General features: G+C 51.5%; 1 protein-coding gene across 1 annotated transcript in view; it reads left to right on the top strand.

Annotated features, from left to right (window-relative positions):
- The window catches only part of stk33 (serine/threonine kinase 33), a gene marked incomplete at both ends in the record, with an annotated part of 88417 nt that overhangs the window by 36257 nt on the left and 29495 nt on the right, over positions 1–22665 (top strand). The window contains 2 exons of the mRNA XM_084308245.1: positions 19942–20017; positions 21595–21689. Coding sequence (XP_084164371.1) covers positions 19942–20017; positions 21595–21689 — 171 coding nt within the window. The remainder of the gene's footprint in view (positions 1–19941; positions 20018–21594; positions 21690–22665) is intronic.

The following is a 22665-nucleotide window of genomic DNA, read 5'->3' as shown; positions in this document are numbered from 1 at the left end:
GTCTCCACCTTGTCTCCATGTCTCCACCTTGTCTCCATGTCTCCACCTTGTCTCCACCTTGTCTCCATGTCTCCACCTTGTCTCCATGTCTCCACCTTGTATCCACCTTGTCTCCATGTCTCCACCTTGTCTCCATGTCTCCACCTTGTCTCCTTGTCTCCACCTTGTCTCCATGTCTCCACCATGTCTCCACCTTGTCTCCATGTCTCCACCTTGTCTCCACCTTGTCTCCATGTCTCCACCATGTCTCCACCTTGTCTCCACCTTGTCTCCTCCTTGTCTCCATGTCTCCACCTTGTCTCCACCTTGTCTCCACCTTGTCTCCATGTCTCCACCTTGTCTCCATGTCTCCACCTTGTCTCCACCTTGTCTCCATGTCTCCACCTTGTCTCCACCTTGTCTCCATGTCTCCACCTTGTCTCCATGTCTCCACCTTGTCTCCACCTTGTCTCCATGTCTCCACCTTGTCTCCACCTTGTCTCCATGTCTCCACCTTGTCTCCATGTCTCCACCTTGTCTCCATGTCTCCACCTTGTCTCCATGTCTCCACCTTGTCTCCACCTTGTCTCCACCTTGTCTCCACCTTGTCTCCATGTCTCCACCTTGTCTCCTTGTCTCCACCTTGTCTCCATGTCTCCACCTTGTCTCCACCTTGTCTCCACCTTGTCTCCATGTCTCCACCTTGTCTCCACCATGTCTCCCCCTTGTCTCCATGTCTCCATGTCTCCACCTTGTCTCCATATCTCCACCTTGTCTCCACCGTGTCTCCACCTTGTCTCCATGTCTCCACCTTGTCTCCTCCTTGTCTCCATGTCTCCATGTCTCCACCTTGTCTCCATGTCTCCTCCTTGTCTCCATGACTCCATGTCTCCACCATGTCTCCACCTTGTCTCCACCTTGTCTCCACCTTGTCTCCACCTTGTCTCCATGTCTCTACCTTGTCTCCACCTTGTCTCCACCTTGTCTCCACCTTGTCTCCATGTCTCCACGTCTCCATGTCTCCACCTTGTCTCCACCTTGTCTCCATGTCTCCACCTTGTCTTCACCTTGTCTCCATGTCTCCACCTTGTCTCCACCTTGTCTCCACCTTGTCTCCATGTCTCCACCTTGTCTCCATGTCTCCATGTCTCCACCTTGTCTCCATGTCTCCATGTCTCCACCTTGTCTCCACCTTGTCTCCACCTTGTCTCCATGTCTCCTCCTTGTCTCCACCTTGTCTCCACCTTGTCTCCATGTCTCCATATCTCCACCTTGTCTCCATGTCTCCATGTCTCCTCCTTGTATCCACCTTGTCTCCATGTCTCCACCTTGTCTCCATGTCTCCACCTTGTCTCCATGTCTCCACCTTGTCTCCATGTCTCCATATATCCACCTTGTCTCCACCTTGTCTCCATGTCTCCATGTCTCCTCCTTGTCTCCACCTTGTCTCCACCTTGTCTCCATGTCTCCACCTTGTCTCCATGTCTCCACCTTGTCTCCACCTTGTCTCCATGTCTCCATGTCTCCACCTTGTCTCCATGTCTCCTCCATGTCTCCACCTTGTCTGCACCTTGTCTCCATGTCTCCATATCTCCACCTTGTCTCCACCTTGTCTCCATGTCTCCACCTTGTCTCCATGTCTCCACCTTGTCTCCATGTCTCCACCTTGTCTCCATGTCTCCACCTTGTCTCCACCTTGTCTCCACCTTGTCTCCATGTCTCCACCTTGTCTCCACCTTGTCTCCATGTCTCCACCTTGTCTCCACCTTGTCTCCACCTTGTCTCCTTGTCTCCACCTTGTCTCCACCTTGTCTCCACCTTGTCTCCATGTCTCCACCTTGTCTCCTTGTCTCCATGTCTCCACCTTGTCTCCACCTTGTCTCCATGTCTCCTCCTTGTCTCCACCTTGTCTCCACCTTGTCTCCATGTCTCCTCCTTGTCTCCACCTTGTCTCCATGTCTCCACCTTGTCTCCACCTTGTCTCCATGTCTCCACCTTGTCTCCATGTCTCCACCTTGTCTCCATGTCTCCACCTTGTCTCCACCTTGTCTCCATGTCTCCACCTTGTCTCCATGTCTCCACCTTGTCTCCACCTTGTCTCCATGTCTCCACCTTGTCTCCATGTCTCCACCTTGTCTCCACCTTGTCTCCATGTCTCCTCCTTGTCTCCACCTTGTCTCCACCTTGTCTCCATGTCTCCACCTTGTCTCCATGTCTCCTCCTTGTCTCCACCTTGTCTCCACCTTGTCTCCATGTCTCCACCTTGTCTCCATGTCTCCACCTTGTCTCCATGTCTCCACCTTGTCTCCACCTTGTCTCCATGTCTCCACCTTGTCTCCACCTTGTCTCCATGTCTCCACCTTGTATCCACCTTGTCTCCACCTTGTCTCCATGTCTCCACCTTGTCTCCACCTTGTCTCCTTGTCTCCACCTTGTCTCCATGTCTCCACCTTGTCTCCACCTTGTCTCCATGTCTCCACCTTGTCTCCATGTCTCCACCTTGTCTCCACCTTGTCTCCATGTCTCCACCTTGTCTCCATGTCTCCACCTTGTCTCCACCTTGTCTCCATGTCTCCACCTTGTCTCCACCTTGTCTCCACCTTGTCTCCATGTCTCCACCTTGTCTCCATGTCTCCACCTTGTCTCCACCTTGTCTCCATGTCTCCACCTTGTCTCCACCTTGTCTCCATGTCTCCACCTTGTCTCCATGTCTCCACCTTGTCTCCATGTCTCCACCTTGTCTCCTCCTTGTCTCCACCTTGTCTCCTTGTCTCCACCATGTCTCCATGTCTCCACCTTGTCTCCACCTTGTCTCCATGTCTCCACCTTGTCTCCATGTCTCCACCTTGTCTCCACCTTGTCTCCATGTCTCCTCCTTGTCTCCACCATGTCTCCACCTTGTCTCCACCTTGTCTCCATGTCTCCACCTTGTCTTCACCTTGTCTCCATGTCTCCACCTTGTCTCCACCTTGTCTCCATGTCTCCACCTTGTCTCCACCTTGTCTCCATGTCTCCATGTCTCCACCTTGTCTCCACCTTGTCTCCACCTTGTCTCCATGTCTCCATGTCTCCACCTTGTCTCCACCTTGTCTCCACCTTGTCTCCATGTCTCCTCCTTGTCTCCACCTTGTCTCCACCTTGTCTCCATGTCTCCACCTTGTCTCCATGTCTCCACCTTGTCTCCTTGTCTCCACCTTGTCTCCATGTCTCCACCTTGTCTCCATGTCTCCTCCTTGTCTCCTTGTCTCCACCTTGTCTCCATGTCTCCTCCTTGTCTCCACCTTGTCTCCTCCATGTCTCCTCCTTGTCTCCTTGTCTCCACCTTGTCTCCTTGTCTCCACCTTGTCTCCACCTTGTCTCCTTGTCTCCATGTCTCCTCCTTGTCTCCTTGTCTCCACCTTGTCTCCATGTCTCCTCCTTGTCTCCTTGTCTCCACCTTGTCTCCACCTTGTCTCCACCTTGTCTCCATGTCTCCTCCTTGTATCCTTGTCTCCACCTTGTCTCCTTGTCTCCACCTTGTCTCCACCTTGTCTCCATGTCTCCTCCTTGTCTCCACATTGTCTCCTTGTCTCCACCTTGTCTCCTTGTCTCCACCTTGTCTCCTTGTCTCCACCTTGTCTCCTCCTTGTCTCCACCTTGTCTCCACCTTGTCTCCTTGTCTCCACCTTGTCTCCTCCTTGTCTCCTTGTCTCCACCTTGTCTCCTTGTCTCCACCTTGTCTCCACCTTGTCTCCTTGTCTCCACCTTGTCTCCACCTTGTCTCCATGTCTCCACCTTGTCTCCACCTTGTCTCCACCTTGTCTCCATGTCTCCACCTTGTCTCCATGTCTCCACCTTGTCCCCACCTTGTCTCCATGTCTCCACCTTGTCTCCACCTTGTCTCCTTGTCTCCATGTCTCCACCTTGTCTCCTTGTCTCCACCTTGTCTCCTTGTCTCCACCTTGTCTCCATGTCTCCACCTTGTCTCCATGTCTCCACCTTGTCTCCATGTCTCCACCTTGTCTCCACCTTGTCTCCTTGTCTCCATGTCTCCTTGTCTCCACCTTGTCTCCATGTCTCCACCTTGTCTCCATGTCTCCACCTTGTCTCCATGTCGCCACCTTGTCTCCACCTTGTCTCCACCTTGTCTCCACCTTGTCTCCTTGTCTCCATGTCTCCACCTTGTCTCCATGTCTCCTCCTTGTCTCCATCTCTCCACCTTGTCTCCATGTCTCCACCTTGTCTCCATGTCTCCACCTTGTCTCCACCTTGTCTCCACCTTGTCTCCACCTTGTCTCCTTGTCTCCTTGTCTCCACCTTGTCTCCACCTTGTCTCCACCTTGTCTCCACCTTGTCTCCATGTCTCCACCTTGTCTCCATGTCTCCACCTTGTCTCCACCTTGTCTCCTTGTCTCCACCTTGTCTCCATGTCTCCACCTTGTCTCCATGTCTCCACCTTGTCTCCACCGTGTCTCCACCTTGTCTCCATGTCTCCACCTTGTCTCCTCCTTGTCTCCATGTCTCCATGTCTCCACCTTGTCTCCATGTCTCCTCCTTGTCTCCATGACTCCATGTCTCCACCATGTCTCCACCTTGTCTCCACCTTGTCTCCACCTTGTCTCCACCTTGTCTCCATGTCTCCACCTTGTCTCCATGTCTCCACCTTGTCTCCACCTTGTCTCCACCTTGTCTCCATGTCTCCATGTCTCCACCTTGTCTCCATGTCTCCATGTCTCCACCTTGTCTCCACCTTGTCTCCACCTTGTCTCCATGTCTCCTCCTTGTCTCCACCTTGTCTCCACCTTGTCTCCATGTCTCCATATCTCCACCTTGTCTCCATGTCTCCTCCTTGTCTCCACCTTGTCTCCACCTTGTCTCCATGTCTCCACCTTGTCTCCATGTCTCCACCTTGTCTCCATCTCTCCACCTTGTCTCCATGTCTCCATGTATCCTCCTTGTCTCCACCTTGTCTCCACCTTGTCTCCATGTCTCCACCTTGTCTCCATATATCCACCTTGTCTCCATGTATCCTCCTTGTCTCCACCTTGTCTCCACCTTGTCTCCATGTCTCCACCTTGTCTCCATGTCTCCACCTTGTCTCCACCTTGTCTCCATGTCTCCATGTCTCCACCTTGTCTCCATGTCTCCATGTCTCCTCCATGTCTCCACCTTGTCTGCACCTTGTCTCCATGTCTCCATATCTCCACCTTGTCTCCACCTTGTCTCCATGTCTCCACCTTGTCTCCATGTCTCCACCTTGTCTCCATGTCTCCACCTTGTCTCCACCTTGTCTCCACCTTGTCTCCATGTCTCCACCTTGTCTCCACCTTGTCTCCATGTCTCCACCTTGTCTCCACCTTGTCTCCACCTTGTCTCCTTGTCTCCACCTTGTCTCCACCTTGTCTCCATGTCTCCACCTTGTCTCCTTGTCTCCATGCTTCCACCTTGTCTCCTTGTCTCCATGTCTCCACCTTGTCTCCTTGTCTCCACCTTGTCTCCATGTCTCCTCCTTGTCTCCACCTTGTCTCCACCTTGTCTCCATGTCTCCTCCTTGTCTCCACCTTGTCTCCACCTTGTCTCCATGTCTCCTCCTTGTCTCCACCTTGTCTCCACCTTGTCTCCATGTCTCCACCTTGTCTCCATGTCTCCACCTTGTCTCCATGTCTCCACCTTGTCTCCACCTTGTCTCCATGTCTCCACCTTGTCTCCATGTCTCCACCTTGTCTCCACCTTGTCTCCATGTCTCCACCTTGTCTCCATGTCTCCACCTTGTCTCCACCTTGTCTCCATGTCTCCTCCTTGTCTCCACCTTGTCTCCACCTTGTCTCCATGTCTCCACCTTGTCTCCATGTCTCCTCCTTGTCTCCACCTTGTCTCCACTTTGTCTCCATGTCTCCACCTTGTCTCCATGTCTCCACCTTGTCTCCATGTCTCCACCTTGTCTCCACCTTGTCTCCATGTCTCCACCTTGTCTCCACCTTGTCTCCATGTCTCCATGTCTCCACCTTGTATCCACCTTGTCTCCACCTTGTCTCCATGTCTCCATGTCTCCACCTTGTCTCCACCTTGTCTCCTTGTCTCCACCTTGTCTCCATGTCTCCACCTTGTCTCCACCTTGTCTCCATGTCTCCACCTTGTCTCCATGTCTCCACCTTGTCTCCACCTTGTCTCCACCTTGTCTCCATGTCTCCACCTTGTCTCCATGTCTCCACCTTGTCTCCACCTTGTCTCCACCTTGTCTCCATGTCTCCACCTTGTCTCCACCTTGTCTCCACCTTGTCTCCATGTCTCCACCTTGTCTCCATGTCTCCACCTTGTCTCCACCTTGTCTCCATGTCTCCACCTTGTCTCCACCTTGTCTCCACCTTGTCTCCATGTCTCCACCTTGTCTCCATGTCTCCACCTTGTCTCCATGTCTCCACCTTGTCTCCTCCTTGTCTCCACCTTGTCTCCTTGTCTCCACCATGTCTCCATGTCTCCACCTTGTCTCCACCTTGTCTCCACCTTGTCTCCATGTCTCCACCTTGTCTCCACCTTGTCTCCATGTCTCCTCCTTGTCTCCACCATGTCTCCACCTTGTCTCCACCTTGTCTCCATGTCTCCACCTTGTCTTCACCTTGTCTCCATGTCTCCACCTTGTCTCCACCTTGTCTCCACCTTGTCTCCACCTTGTCTCCATGTCTCCATGTCTCCACCTTGTCTCCACCTTGTCTCCACCTTGTCTCCATGTCTCCTCCTTGTCTCCACCTTGTCTCCACCTTGTCTCCATGTCTCCACCTTGTCTCCTTGTCTCCACCTTGTCTCCATGTCTCCACCTTGTCTCCATGTCTCCTCCTTGTCTCCTTGTCTCCACCTTGTCTCCATGTCTCCTCCTTGTCTCCACCTTGTCTCCTCCATGTCTCCTCCTTGTCTCCTTGTCTCCACCTTGTCTCCTTGTCTCCACCTTGTCTCCACCTTGTCTCCTTGTCTCCATGTCTCCTCCTTGTCTCCTTGTCTCCACCTTGTCTCCATGTCTCCTCCTTGTCTCCTTGTCTCCACCTTGTCTCCACCTTGTCTCCACCTTGTCTCCACCTTGTCTCCACCTTGTCTCCATGTCTCCTCCTTGTATCCTTGTCTCCACCTTGTCTCCTTGTCTCCACCTTGTCTCCACCTTGTCTCCATGTCTCCTCCTTGTCTCCACATTGTCTCCTTGTCTCCACCTTGTCTCCTTGTCTCCACCTTGTCTCCTTGTCTCCACCTTGTCTCCTCCTTGTCTCCACCTTGTCTCCACCTTGTCTCCTTGTCTCCACCTTGTCTCCTCCTTGTCTCCACCTTGTCTCCTTGTCTCCACCTTGTCTCCACCTTGTCTCCTTGTCTCCACCTTGTCTCCACCTTGTCTCCATGTCTCCACCTTGTCTCCACCTTGTCTCCTTGTCTCCACCTTGTCTCCATGTCTCCACCTTGTCTCCATGTCTCCACCTTGTCTCCACCTTGTCTCCTTGTCTCCATGTCTCCACCTTGTCTCCACCTTGTCTCCTTGTCTCCTTGTCTCCATGTATCCACCTTGTCTCCTTGTCTCCACCTTGTCTCCTTGTCTCCACCTTGTCTCCATGTCTCTACCTTGTCTCCATGTCTCCACCTTGTCTCCATGTCTCCACCTTGTCTCCTTGTCTCCTTGTCTCCATGTCTCCACCTTGTCTCCACCTTGTCTCCTTGTCTCCATGTCTCCTTGTCTCCACCTTGTCTCCATGTCTCCACCTTGTCTCCATGTCTCCACCTTGTCTCCTTGTCTCCACCTTGTCTCCACCTTGTCTCCACCTTGTCTCCATGTCTCCTCCTTGTATCCTTGTCTCCACCTTGTCTCCTTGTCTCCACCTTGTCTCCACCTTGTCTCCATGTCTCCTCCTTGTCTCCACATTGTCTCCTTGTCTCCACCTTGTCTCCTTGTCTCCACCTTGTCTCCTTGTCTCCACCTTGTCTCCTCCTTGTCTCCACCTTGTCTCCACCTTGTCTCCTTGTCTCCACCTTGTCTCCTCCTTGTCTCCTTGTCTCCACCTTGTCTCCTTGTCTCCACCTTGTCTCCACCTTGTCTCCTTGTCTCCACCTTGTCTCCACCTTGTCTCCATGTCTCCACCTTGTCTCCACCTTGTCTCCACCTTGTCTCCACCTTGTCTCCATGTCTCCACCTTGTCTCCATGTCTCCACCTTGTCCCCACCTTGTCTCCATGTCTCCACCTTGTCTCCACCTTGTCTCCTTGTCTCCATGTCTCCACCTTGTCTCCTTGTCTCCACCTTGTCTCCTTGTCTCCACCTTGTCTCCATGTCTCCACCTTGTCTCCATGTCTCCACCTTGTCTCCATGTCTCCACCTTGTCTCCACCTTGTCTCCTTGTCTCCATGTCTCCTTGTCTCCACCTTGTCTCCATGTCTCCACCTTGTCTCCATGTCTCCACCTTGTCTCCATGTCGCCACCTTGTCTCCACCTTGTCTCCACCTTGTCTCCACCTTGTCTCCTTGTCTCCATGTCTCCACCTTGTCTCCATGTCTCCTCCTTGTCTCCATCTCTCCACCTTGTCTCCATGTCTCCACCTTGTCTCCATGTCTCCACCTTGTCTCCACCTTGTCTCCACCTTGTCTCCACCTTGTCTCCTTGTCTCCTTGTCTCCACCTTGTCTCCACCTTGTCTCCACCTTGTCTCCACCTTGTCTCCATGTCTCCACCTTGTCTCCATGTCTCCACCTTGTCTCCACCTTGTCTCCTTGTCTCCACCTTGTCTCCATGTCTCCACCTTGTCTCCACCGTGTCTCCACCTTGTCTCCATGTCTCCACCTTGTCTCCTCCTTGTCTCCATGTCTCCATGTCTCCACCTTGTCTCCATGTCTCCTCCTTGTCTCCATGACTCCATGTCTCCACCATGTCTCCACCTTGTCTCCACCTTGTCTCCACCTTGTCTCCACCTTGTCTCCATGTCTCCACCTTGTCTCCATGTCTCCACCTTGTCTCCACCTTGTCTCCACCTTGTCTCCATGTCTCCATGTCTCCACCTTGTCTCCATGTCTCCATGTCTCCACCTTGTCTCCACCTTGTCTCCATGTCTCCTCCTTGTCTCCACCTTGTCTCCACCTTGTCTCCATGTCTCCATATCTCCACCTTGTCTCCATGTCTCCTCCTTGTCTCCACCTTGTCTCCACCTTGTCTCCATGTCTCCACCTTGTCTCCATGTCTCCACCTTGTCTCCATCTCTCCACCTTGTCTCCATGTCTCCATGTATCCTCCTTGTCTCCACCTTGTCTCCACCTTGTCTCCATGTCTCCACCTTGTCTCCATATATCCACCTTGTCTCCATGTATCCTCCTTGTCTCCACCTTGTCTCCACCTTGTCTCCATGTCTCCACCTTGTCTCCATGTCTCCACCTTGTCTCCACCTTGTCTCCATGTCTCCATGTCTCCACCTTGTCTCCATGTCTCCATGTCTCCTCCATGTCTCCACCTTGTCTGCACCTTGTCTCCATGTCTCCATATCTCCACCTTGTCTCCACCTTGTCTCCATGTCTCCACCTTGTCTCCATGTCTCCACCTTGTCTCCATGTCTCCACCTTGTCTCCACCTTGTCTCCACCTTGTCTCCATGTCTCCACCTTGTCTCCACCTTGTCTCCATGTCTCCACCTTGTCTCCACCTTGTCTCCACCTTGTCTCCTTGTCTCCACCTTGTCTCCACCTTGTCTCCATGTCTCCACCTTGTCTCCTTGTCTCCATGTCTCCACCTTGTCTCCTTGTCTCCATGTCTCCACCTTGTCTCCTTGTCTCCACCTTGTCTCCATGTCTCCTCCTTGTCTCCACCTTGTCTCCACCTTGTCTCCATGTCTCCTCCTTGTCTCCACCTTGTCTCCACCTTGTCTCCATGTCTCCTCCTTGTCTCCACCTTGTCTCCACCTTGTCTCCATGTCTCCACCTTGTCTCCATGTCTCCACCTTGTCTCCATGTCTCCACCTTGTCTCCACCTTGTCTCCATGTCTCCACCTTGTCTCCATGTCTCCACCTTGTCTCCACCTTGTCTCCATGTCTCCACCTTGTCTCCATGTCTCCACCTTGTCTCCACCTTGTCTCCATGTCTCCTCCTTGTCTCCACCTTGTCTCCACCTTGTCTCCATGTCTCCACCTTGTCTCCATGTCTCCTCCTTGTCTCCACCTTGTCTCCACCTTGTCTCCATGTCTCCACCTTGTCTCCATGTCTCCACCTTGTCTCCATGTCTCCACCTTGTCTCCACCTTGTCTCCATGTCTCCACCTTGTCTCCACCTTGTCTCCATGTCTCCATGTCTCCACCTTGTATCCACCTTGTCTCCACCTTGTCTCCATGTCTCCATGTCTCCACCTTGTCTCCACCTTGTCTCCTTGTCTCCACCTTGTCTCCATGTCTCCACCTTGTCTCCACCTTGTCTCCATGTCTCCACCTTGTCTCCATGTCTCCACCTTGTCTCCACCTTGTCTCCACCTTGTCTCCATGTCTCCACCTTGTCTCCATGTCTCCACCTTGTCTCCACCTTGTCTCCACCTTGTCTCCATGTCTCCACCTTGTCTCCACCTTGTCTCCACCTTGTCTCCATGTCTCCACCTTGTCTCCATGTCTCCACCTTGTCTCCACCTTGTCTCCATGTCTCCACCTTGTCTCCACCTTGTCTCCACCTTGTCTCCATGTCTCCACCTTGTCTCCATGTCTCCACCTTGTCTCCATGTCTCCACCTTGTCTCCTCCTTGTCTCCACCTTGTCTCCTTGTCTCCACCATGTCTCCATGTCTCCACCTTGTCTCCACCTTGTCTCCACCTTGTCTCCATGTCTCCACCTTGTCTCCACCTTGTCTCCATGTCTCCTCCTTGTCTCCACCATGTCTCCACCTTGTCTCCACCTTGTCTCCATGTCTCCACCTTGTCTTCACCTTGTCTCCATGTCTCCACCTTGTCTCCACCTTGTCTCCACCTTGTCTCCACCTTGTCTCCATGTCTCCATGTCTCCACCTTGTCTCCACCTTGTCTCCACCTTGTCTCCATGTCTCCTCCTTGTCTCCACCTTGTCTCCATGTCTCCACCTTGTCCCCACCTTGTCTCCATGTCTCCACCTTGTCTCCACCTTGTCTCCTTGTCTCCATGTCTCCACCTTGTCTCCTTGTCTCCACCTTGTCTCCTTGTCTCCACCTTGTCTCCATGTCTCCACCTTGTCTCCATGTCTCCACCTTGTCTCCATGTCTCCACCTTGTCTCCACCTTGTCTCCTTGTCTCCATGTCTCCTTGTCTCCACCTTGTCTCCATGTCTCCACCTTGTCTCCATGTCTCCACCTTGTCTCCATGTCGCCACCTTGTCTCCACCTTGTCTCCACCTTGTCTCCACCTTGTCTCCTTGTCTCCATGTCTCCACCTTGTCTCCATGTCTCCTCCTTGTCTCCATCTCTCCACCTTGTCTCCATGTCTCCACCTTGTCTCCATGTCTCCACCTTGTCTCCACCTTGTCTCCACCTTGTCTCCACCTTGTCTCCTTGTCTCCTTGTCTCCACCTTGTCTCCACCTTGTCTCCACCTTGTCTCCACCTTGTCTCCATGTCTCCACCTTGTCTCCATGTCTCCACCTTGTCTCCACCTTGTCTCCTTGTCTCCACCTTGTCTCCATGTCTCCACCTTGTCTCCACCGTGTCTCCACCTTGTCTCCATGTCTCCACCTTGTCTCCTCCTTGTCTCCATGTCTCCATGTCTCCACCTTGTCTCCATGTCTCCTCCTTGTCTCCATGACTCCATGTCTCCACCATGTCTCCACCTTGTCTCCACCTTGTCTCCACCTTGTCTCCACCTTGTCTCCATGTCTCCACCTTGTCTCCATGTCTCCACCTTGTCTCCACCTTGTCTCCACCTTGTCTCCATGTCTCCATGTCTCCACCTTGTCTCCATGTCTCCATGTCTCCACCTTGTCTCCACCTTGTCTCCATGTCTCCTCCTTGTCTCCACCTTGTCTCCACCTTGTCTCCATGTCTCCATATCTCCACCTTGTCTCCATGTCTCCTCCTTGTCTCCACCTTGTCTCCACCTTGTCTCCATGTCTCCACCTTGTCTCCATGTCTCCACCTTGTCTCCATCTCTCCACCTTGTCTCCATGTCTCCATGTATCCTCCTTGTCTCCACCTTGTCTCCACCTTGTCTCCATGTCTCCACCTTGTCTCCATATATCCACCTTGTCTCCATGTATCCTCCTTGTCTCCACCTTGTCTCCACCTTGTCTCCATGTCTCCACCTTGTCTCCATGTCTCCACCTTGTCTCCACCTTGTCTCCATGTCTCCATGTCTCCACCTTGTCTCCATGTCTCCATGTCTCCTCCATGTCTCCACCTTGTCTGCACCTTGTCTCCATGTCTCCATATCTCCACCTTGTCTCCACCTTGTCTCCATGTCTCCACCTTGTCTCCATGTCTCCACCTTGTCTCCATGTCTCCACCTTGTCTCCACCTTGTCTCCACCTTGTCTCCATGTCTCCACCTTGTCTCCACCTTGTCTCCATGTCTCCACCTTGTCTCCACCTTGTCTCCACCTTGTCTCCTTGTCTCCACCTTGTCTCCACCTTGTCTCCATGTCTCCACCTTGTCTCCTTGTCTCCATGTCTCCACCTTGTCTCCTTGTCTCCATGTCTCCACCTTGTCTCCTTGTCTCCACCTTGTCTCCATGTCTCCTCCTTGTCTCCACCTTGTCTCCACCTTGTCTCCATGTCTCCTCCTTGTCTCCACCTTGTCTCCACCTTGTCTCCATGTCTCCTCCTTGTCTCCACCTTGTCTCCACCTTGTCTCCATGTCTCCACCTTGTCTCCATGTCTCCACCTTGTCTCCATGTCTCCACCTTGTCTCCACCTTGTCTCCATGTCTCCACCTTGTCTCCATGTCTCCACCTTGTCTCCACCTTGTCTCCATGTCTCCACCTTGTCTCCATGTCTCCACCTTGTCTCCACCTTGTCTCCATGTCTCCTCCTTGTCTCCACCTTGTCTCCACCTTGTCTCCATGTCTCCACCTTGTCTCCATGTCTCCTCCTTGTCTCCACCTTGTCTCCACCTTGTCTCCATGTCTCCACCTTGTCTCCATGTCTCCACCTTGTCTCCATGTCTCCACCTTGTCTCCACCTTGTCTCCATGTCTCCACCTTGTCTCCACCTTGTCTCCATGTCTCCATGTCTCCACCTTGTATCCACCTTGTCTCCACCTTGTCTCCATGTCTCCATGTCTCCACCTTGTCTCCACCTTGTCTCCTTGTCTCCACCTTGTCTCCATGTCTCCACCTTGTCTCCACCTTGTCTCCATGTCTCCACCTTGTCTCCATGTCTCCACCTTGTCTCCACCTTGTCTCCACCTTGTCTCCATGTCTCCACCTTGTCTCCATGTCTCCACCTTGTCTCCACCTTGTCTCCACCTTGTCTCCATGTCTCCACCTTGTCTCCACCTTGTCTCCACCTTGTCTCCATGTCTCCACCTTGTCTCCATGTCTCCACCTTGTCTCCACCTTGTCTCCATGTCTCCACCTTGTCTCCACCTTGTCTCCACCTTGTCTCCATGTCTCCACCTTGTCTCCATGTCTCCACCTTGTCTCCATGTCTCCACCTTGTCTCCTCCTTGTCTCCACCTTGTCTCCTTGTCTCCACCATGTCTCCATGTCTCCACCTTGTCTCCACCTTGTCTCCACCTTGTCTCCATGTCTCCACCTTGTCTCCACCTTGTCTCCATGTCTCCTCCTTGTCTCCACCATGTCTCCACCTTGTCTCCACCTTGTCTCCATGTCTCCACCTTGTCTTCACCTTGTCTCCATGTCTCCACCTTGTCTCCACCTTGTCTCCACCTTGTCTCCACCTTGTCTCCATGTCTCCATGTCTCCACCTTGTCTCCACCTTGTCTCCACCTTGTCTCCATGTCTCCTCCTTGTCTCCACCTTGTCTCCACCTTGTCTCCATGTCTCCACCTTGTCTCCTTGTCTCCACCTTGTCTCCATGTCTCCACCTTGTCTCCATGTCTCCTCCTTGTCTCCTTGTCTCCACCTTGTCTCCATGTCTCCTCCTTGTCTCCACCTTGTCTCCTCCATGTCTCCTCCTTGTCTCCTTGTCTCCACCTTGTCTCCTTGTCTCCACCTTGTCTCCACCTTGTCTCCTTGTCTCCATGTCTCCTCCTTGTCTCCTTGTCTCCACCTTGTCTCCATGTCTCCTCCTTGTCTCCTTGTCTCCACCTTGTCTCCACCTTGTCTCCACCTTGTCTCCACCTTGTCTCCACCTTGTCTCCATGTCTCCTCCTTGTATCCTTGTCTCCACCTTGTCTCCTTGTCTCCACCTTGTCTCCACCTTGTCTCCATGTCTCCTCCTTGTCTCCACATTGTCTCCTTGTCTCCACCTTGTCTCCTTGTCTCCACCTTGTCTCCTTGTCTCCACCTTGTCTCCTCCTTGTCTCCACCTTGTCTCCACCTTGTCTCCTTGTCTCCACCTTGTCTCCTCCTTGTCTCCACCTTGTCTCCTTGTCTCCACCTTGTCTCCACCTTGTCTCCTTGTCTCCACCTTGTCTCCACCTTGTCTCCATGTCTCCACCTTGTCTCCACCTTGTCTCCTTGTCTCCACCTTGTCTCCATGTCTCCACCTTGTCTCCATGTCTCCACCTTGTCTCCACCTTGTCTCCTTGTCTCCATGTCTCCACCTTGTCTCCACCTTGTCTCCTTGTCTCCTTGTCTCCATGTATCCACCTTGTCTCCTTGTCTCCACCTTGTCTCCTTGTCTCCACCTTGTCTCCATGTCTCTACCTTGTCTCCATGTCTCCACCTTGTCTCCATGTCTCCACCTTGTCTCCTTGTCTCCTTGTCTCCATGTCTCCACCTTGTCTCCACCTTGTCTCCTTGTCTCCATGTCTCCTTGTCTCCACCTTGTCTCCATGTCTCCACCTTGTCTCCATGTCTCCACCTTGTCTCCATGTCGCCACCTTGTCTCCACCTTGTCTCCACCTTGTCTCCACCTTGTCTCCTTGTCTCCATGTCTCCACCTTGTCTCCATGTCTCCTCCTTGTCTCCATGTCTCCACCTTGTCTCCATGTCTCCACCTTGTCTCCATGTCTCCACCTTGTCTCCATGTCTCCACCTTGTCTCCTTGTCTCCACCTTGTCTCCACCTTGTCTCCTTGTCTCCTTGTCTCCACCTTGTCTCCACCTTGTCTCCACCTTGTCTCCTTGTCTCCATGTCTCCACCTTGTCTCCATGTCTCCACCTTGTCTCCACCTTGTCTCCTTGTCTCCACCTTGTCTCCATGTCTCCACCTTGTCTCCATGTCTCCATGTCTCCACCTTGTCTCCATGTCTCCACCTTGTCTCCACCTTGTCTCCACCTTGTCTCCATGTCTCCACCTTGTCTCCACCTTGTCTCCACCTTGTCTCCTCCTTGTCTCCACCTTGTCTCCTCCTTGTCTCCACCTTGTCTCCTTGTCTCCACCTTGTCTCCTCCTTGTCTCCTTGTCTCCACCTTGTCTCCTTGTCTCCACCTTGTCTCCTCCTTGTCTCCACCTTGTCTCCACCTTGTCTCCTTGTCTCCACCTTGTCTCCACCTTGTCTCCACCTTGTCTCCACCTTGTCTCCTCCTTGTCTCCACCTTGTCTCCTCCTTGTCTCCTTGTCTCCACCTTGTCTCCTTGTCTCCACCTTGTCTCCTCCTTGTCTCCTTGTCTCCACCTTGTCTCCTTGTCTCCACCTTGTCTCCTCCTTGTCTCCACCTTGTCTCCACCTTGTCTCCTTGTCTCCACCTTGTCTCCACCTTGTCTCCTTGTCTCCACCTTGTCTCCACCTTGTCTCCTTGTCTCCACCTTGTCTCCTCCTTGTCTCCTTGTCTCCACCTTGTCTCCACCTTGTCTCCTTGTCTCCACCTTGTCTCCACCTTGTCTCCATGTCTCCACCTTGTCTCCTTGTCTCCATGTCTCCACCTTGTCTCCTTGTCTCCACCTTGTCTCCACCTTGTCTCCATGTCTCCACCTTGTCTCCACCTTGTCTCCACCTTGTCTCCATGTCTCCACCTTGTCTCCACCTTGTCTCCTTGTCTCCTTGTCTCCACCTTGTCTCCACCTTGTCTCCATGTCTCCACCTTGTCTCCACCTTGTCTCCATGTCTCCACCTTGTCTCCACCTTGTCTCCTCCTTGTCTCCTTGTCTCCACCTTGTCTCCTTGTCTCCACCTTGTCTCCTTGTCTCCACCTTGTCTCCTCCTTGTCTCCTTGTCTCCACCTTGTCTCCACCTTGTCTCCTCCTTGTCTCCACCTTGTCTCCTTGTCTCCATGTCTCCACCTTGTCTCCTTGTCTCCACCTTGTCTCCACCTTGTCTCCTTGTCTCCACCTTGTCTCCTCCTTGTCTCCACCTTGTCTCCTTGTCTCCACCTTGTCTCCACCTTGTCTCCTTGTCTCCACCTTGTCTCCTTGTCTCCACCTTGTCTCCTCCTTGTCTCCTTGTCTCCACCTTGTCTCCTTGTCTCCACCTTGTCTCCACCTTGTCTCCTTGTCTCCACCTTGTCTCCTTGTCTCCACCTTGTCTCCATGTCTCCACCTTGTCTCCACCTTGTCTCCACCTTGTCTCCATGTCTCCACCTTGTCTCCACCTTGTCTCCTTGTCTCCATGTCTCCACCTTGTCTCCATGTCTCCACCTTGTCTCCATGTCTCCACCTTGTCTCCACCTTGTCTCCACCTTGTCTCCACCTTGTCTCCATGTCTCCACCTTGTCTCCATGTCTCCACCTTGTCTCCACCTTGTCTCCACCTTGTCTCCATGTCTCCACCTTGTCTCCATGTCTCCTCCTTGTCTCCTTGTCTCCTTGTCTCCACCTTGTCTCCTTGTCTCCACCTTGTCGCCTTGTCTCCACCTTGTCTCCATGTCTCCACCTTGTCTCCACCTTGTCTCCTTGTCTCCACCTTGTCTCCACCTTGTCTCCACCTTGTCTCCACCTTGTCTCCATGTCTCCACCTTGTCTCCACCTTGTCTCCTTGTCTCCACCTTGTCTCCATGTCTCCACCTTGTCTCCACCTTGTCTCCATGTCTCCACCTTGTCTCCATGTCTCCACCTTGTCTCCACCTTGTCTCCACCTTGTCTCCATGTCTCCTCCTTGTCTCCACCTTGTCTCCATGTCTCCACCTTGTCTCCACCTTGTCTCCATGTCTCCACCTTGTCTCCACCTTGTCTCCACCTTGTCTCCATGTCTCCTCCTTGTCTCCACCTTGTCTCCATTTTTTCCACCTTGTCTCCTTGTCTCCACCTTGTCTCCATGTCTCCACCTTGTCTCCACCTTGTCTCCATGTCTCCACCTTGTCTCCACCTTGTCTCCACCTTGTCTCCATGTCTCCACCTTGTCTCCATGTCTCCACCTTGTCTCCACCTTGTCTCCTTGTCTCCACCTTGTCTCCACCTTCTCCTTGTCTCCACCTTGTCTCCACCTTGTCTCCTTGTCTCCACCTTGTCTCCATGTCTCCACCTTGTCTCCACCTTGTCTCCATGTCTCCACCTTGTCTCCACCTTGCCTCCACCTTGTCTCCATGTCTCCTCCTTGTCTCCACCTTGTCTCCATGTCTCCACCTTGTCTCCACCTTGTCTCCATGTCTCCACCTTGTCTCCACCTTGTCTCCATGTCTCCTCCTTGTCTCCACCTTGTCTCCATGTCTCCACCTTGTCTCCATGTCTCCACCTTGTCTCCTTGTCTCCACCTTGTCTCCATGTCTCCACCTTGTCTCCACCTTGTCTCCACCTTGTCTCCATGTCTCCTCCTTGTCTCCACCTTGTCTCCACCTTGTCTTCATGTCTCCACCTTGTCTCCATCTTGCTCATATGTCTCCACCTTGCTCATATGTCTCCACCTTGCTCATATGTCTCCACCTTGCTCATATGTCTCCATGTCTCCACCTTGCTCATATGCCCCTTGTGTCTATGAAGAACTCCCACGGTAAATAGTGCATTTATACAGCAGCTTTTCTCCAAAACGCTTCACAACTTACGTCTCACATTCACCCACTCACTCACACAGTCACCCACTCACTCACACAGTCACACACTCAGTCACACAGTCACACATTCACTCACACAGTCATCCACTCACTCACACAGTCACCCACTCACTCACACAGTCACCCACTCACTCACACAGTCACCCACTCACTCACACAGTCACACATTCACTCACACAGTCACCCACTCACTCACACAGTCACACATTCACTCACACAGTCACACACTCACTCACACAGTCACACATTCACTCACACACTCACTCACGCAGACACTCACACACTCACTCACACAGTCACCCACTCACTCACACAGTCACACATTCACTCACACAGTCACACACTCACTCACACAGTCACACATTCACTCACACACTCACTCACGCAGACACTCACACACTCACTCACTCAGACAGTCACACACTCATTCAGACAGTCACACACTCACTCACACAGTCACATACTCACTCACACAGTCACACACTCACTCACACAGTCACACACTCACTCACACAGTCACACACCGACGGCAGAGTGGCAGTTAGTGGTTAGTGGTTAAGTGTCAGGTTATTTTAATATTAAATGTGTTTACTGTGGCATGTAAACACGTGACTCTGTTCATTACTAGTTCTCACCATCTGCACCACACTCAGTCAGTCTCACGCAGGGTCATATTCAGGGACTGAATCTCGGTCGTTAAAGAACCCAGGACGCCTATCGTAAAGAGTAGGGGGTTCCCCGCCGTTCCTGGCCAAATTCCCAATCAGGTCTCTGACATCAAGGCCACCTAATTCATCCCTTCCCCTTAATTGGTTGATATCAATCCCTGTCTCCTGAGCCATTGTGTAGTGTGATGTGTGCCTGGTGCCAGTGTATGGCAGCCATTGAGCCTGCGTAGCCTAAGGTTGGGTGCTACCAGTGGTGGTGAAGGAGGCAATTTCCACCCTACATTGTAAAGCGCTTTGAGTGTCTAGAAAAGCGCTATATAAATGCAATTAATTATTATTAATATTATTATTATTATTATAGTTCAGAGGTCAATGGGTAATTTTGAGATTGGCGACAAAAGAGGAGATGAATGATCATAATTGTATTTATTTCCTATGTAATGAAAGTACTCCACTATTCAGTCTAAAAGTAAGACTGTAGCTCTTGAGCACACCGTTTTGATATTTTCTTTGTGAGTGGACCCTTCTATCTGTGGGCGGGACACAGGTCAACAGGAATATCCTGCTAATTGTGTTCGTTCATGGTAACGGGCGTATTCAAGCGCAGGGTATCGAACGTGCGTGGGACAACTTAAAGGGAACAGCCACCCTAAAACAGAACATTGTGGTCTTGCGATGATTTTGGACATATAAGACGATATCTATAAAGACTTGAATTAGTGATGTCATCAAGTAGTCAATTTACGATGAAGTGGTACATTTTAGTTTGAGCTAATATTTTTGTATTCAAATTAATAGCTTTATTTAAAGGGGCACTTCACATTTATTTTGCACACGATATCACACATTATTCCAAACTATAACTTATTTTTTTTAGCAATTAATTTAGTTTGACAGTTATTGAGAGCTATCGTTGCGCTGATTGAGCAGTTGTCCTCGTGTCGGACATTGCAAACTCCCCTCTGGGGGCAGTGTTGTTTGTTACCCTACTGTACGTAACACTGTTTCCAAATCAGCCAAATCCATCTCTGACCTGGAATATGACCTGTAGCCGGGTGGTTAATGCCTGCATGTAAACGCAGTCTCTGTGAGTGACATCCGACATGGAAGCGGTTAATGATCTGATGATGTAACTGTAACTGTAGCCTAATTGCCTCCCATGTCAGGCCCACCTCACTGGCCACATCCACTGTACGTCTAAGCCAAGGAAAAACCTGCATCGGTGTCAGTGACGTTCCTGCCTTGTGTGTGTGTGTGTGTGTGCGTGCGTGTGTGTGTGTGTGTGTGTGTGTGTGTGTGTGTGTGTGTGTGTTTCAGCTCCTGAAGTCATCGATGCTCATGAGTACACTCAGCAATGCGATGTGTGGAGTATTGGAGTCATCATGTACATGTTGTAAGAACCTCTCTTTCCTTTAACGCGCACACACACACACACACACACACACACACACACACACACACACACACACACACACACACACACACACACACACACACACACACACACACACACACACACACACATACTTAAAGGCCAACCTTCACGTTGTATTTTTGTTCAATAAACAATGTGGACTAGGCCAACGGTGACTTTCATGAAGAAGGAAAAAAAAAGTATTGAAATTGACCCAGTTTTAGTGTTTTTATCAAACATTTTGTCTGCCCAACACAATCACCACGCACGTGGATATTTTAATCAATGGTTCATACCGTGCGTGTGTAATCGAAATGATCTCGTCACAACAGGTGCAGGGCACCAGGGGGCTCACCAGGGGGCGCTGAGAGTCACACACAGCTAGTGGCAGGCACTGCAGGCAGAGAGCCTTGCTACCATAGATATATGCTTGCTACTACTAGCCGAATGAAAATGTATCTGTTTCACCTAACACTATTGCTCCGTGATTATAGCCATCCATCTCTAAAGCTAACCACTATTTGTAAAAGCCACAACCACGTTACCATATTTGTAATAATGTAAATCATTGTGTCGTTGTACACATATTGTGTTTATAACGTTAGTAGCTAACATAGCTTAGCTTGGTAGCTATTGTGCTAACAACATATCCCGACATCCGGCTCGCTGGCCGGCATGAACGGCCGACCCAAAATGGTTCTCTCTGTACACCCCGTCCCCACGGGTACCCTGCCGGGGGGCCCATGGACGCGACAACGGCGGCAGCCGTAGGGTGCTCGAGCCCGTAAAGGCTAGTGGTACACGATAGCTATGAGCTAACTAACGCTACAGGCTCAAACACCCTACGGCCGCCGCTGTTGTCGCGTCCACAAGCTCCTCCGCAGGACACCCGCGTGGACGGGGGCACACAAAGAGGAGAGAACCACCCGCAGGGACGGCAGGCTATAGGCTAACGTCAGTGTAGTGGTCCCGACTGTAGCAGGGACGGCGGAGCTATAGGCTAACTGTGATGCACCGAGTGGGCCACCATTGATCTAGTACTATGACCCGGACGGACATAAGGCATACGTTTCCTGAAGTGACGTCACGGCCGTGCTAGCGTCTGATAAGCTTTTAGATTCGGCTCATTAATATGCACCTGTAGTGACGTCAGCGTTTGATAAGCTTTTTTGATTCGCGCGTGCATGTTATTCGTGCGTGGACCTTTTTAACTCTTTCGGAGTGGCATTTCCGGTGTCAAATGGAAAAAAATAAATAATGAAATTATATACCAATGATGTAAACTACCCATAATTGATCAGTAGGGTTTAACCTGGATGTTGGGCTTTAAATGAATCCGCAGGTCAAATCACATTGCACATTGGATTCAAATAATGGATTGAAATAACATAGAGGTTCAACATGCTTTCATAACAAACACACACACACACACACACACACACACACACACACACACACACACACACACACACACACACACACACACACACACACACACACACACACACACGCGCGCGTACACACACACTTACACTGGGCTGTGTGTGTCCCTGCAGGCTGTGTGGTGAGCCTCCGTTCACGTCCAGCTCGGGGAACAGACTTGGAGAACTCCCCTTCTCGGAGCACGTCTGGAACACGGTCAGCGACGCAGGTGACAAGTCAACTCTCTCATACAGTCAACCCACTGTCTCATACAGTCAACCCCACTGTCTCATACAGTCAACCTCACTCTCTCATACAGTCAACCTCACTCTCATACAGTCAACCTCACTGTCTCATACACTCACTGTCTCATACAGTCAACCTCACTGTCTCATACAGTCAACCTCACTGTCTCATACAGTCAACCCACTCTCTCATACAGTCAAACCCACTCTCTCATACAGTCAACCTCACTCTCTCATACAGTCAACCCCACTCTCTCATACAGTCAACCTCACTCTCTCATACAGTCAACCTCACTGTCTCATACAGTCAACCTCACTGTCTCATACAGTCAACCTCACTCTCTCATACAGTCAACCTCACTGTCTCATACAGTCAACCTCACTCTCTCATACAGTCAACCTCACTGTCTCATACAGTCAACCTCACTGTCTCATACAGTCAACCTCACTCTCTCATACAGTCAACCTCACTCTCATACAGTCAACCTCACTGTCTCATACACTCACTGTCTCATACAGTCAACCTCACTGTCTCATACAGTCAACCTCACTGTCTCATACAGTCAACCCACTCTCTCATACAGTCAAACCCACTCTCTCATACAGTCAACCTCACTCTCTCATACAGTCAACCCCACTCTCTCATACAGTCAACCTCACTCTCTCATACAGTCAACCTCACTGTCTCATACAGTCAACCTCACTGTCTCATACAGTCAACCTCACTCTCTCATACAGTCAACCTCACTGTCTCATACAGTCAACCTCACTCTCTCATACAGTCAACCTCACTGTCTCATACAGTCAACCTCACTGTCTCATACAGTCAACCTCACTGTCTCATACAGTCAACCTCACTCTCATACAGTCAACCTCACTGTCTCATACAGTCAACCCACTGTCTCATACAGTCAACCTCACTGTCTCATACAGTCAACCTCACTGTCTCATACAGTCAAC

Source organism: Notolepis coatsorum (genome assembly GCF_963971535.1).
Source record: "Notolepis coatsorum genome assembly, chromosome: 2".
NCBI classification, from domain to species: domain Eukaryota; kingdom Metazoa; phylum Chordata; class Actinopteri; order Aulopiformes; family Paralepididae; genus Notolepis; species Notolepis coatsorum.
The sequence above is the reverse complement of the archived record's forward strand: the minus strand, read 5'-3'. Positions and strand labels throughout refer to the sequence as shown.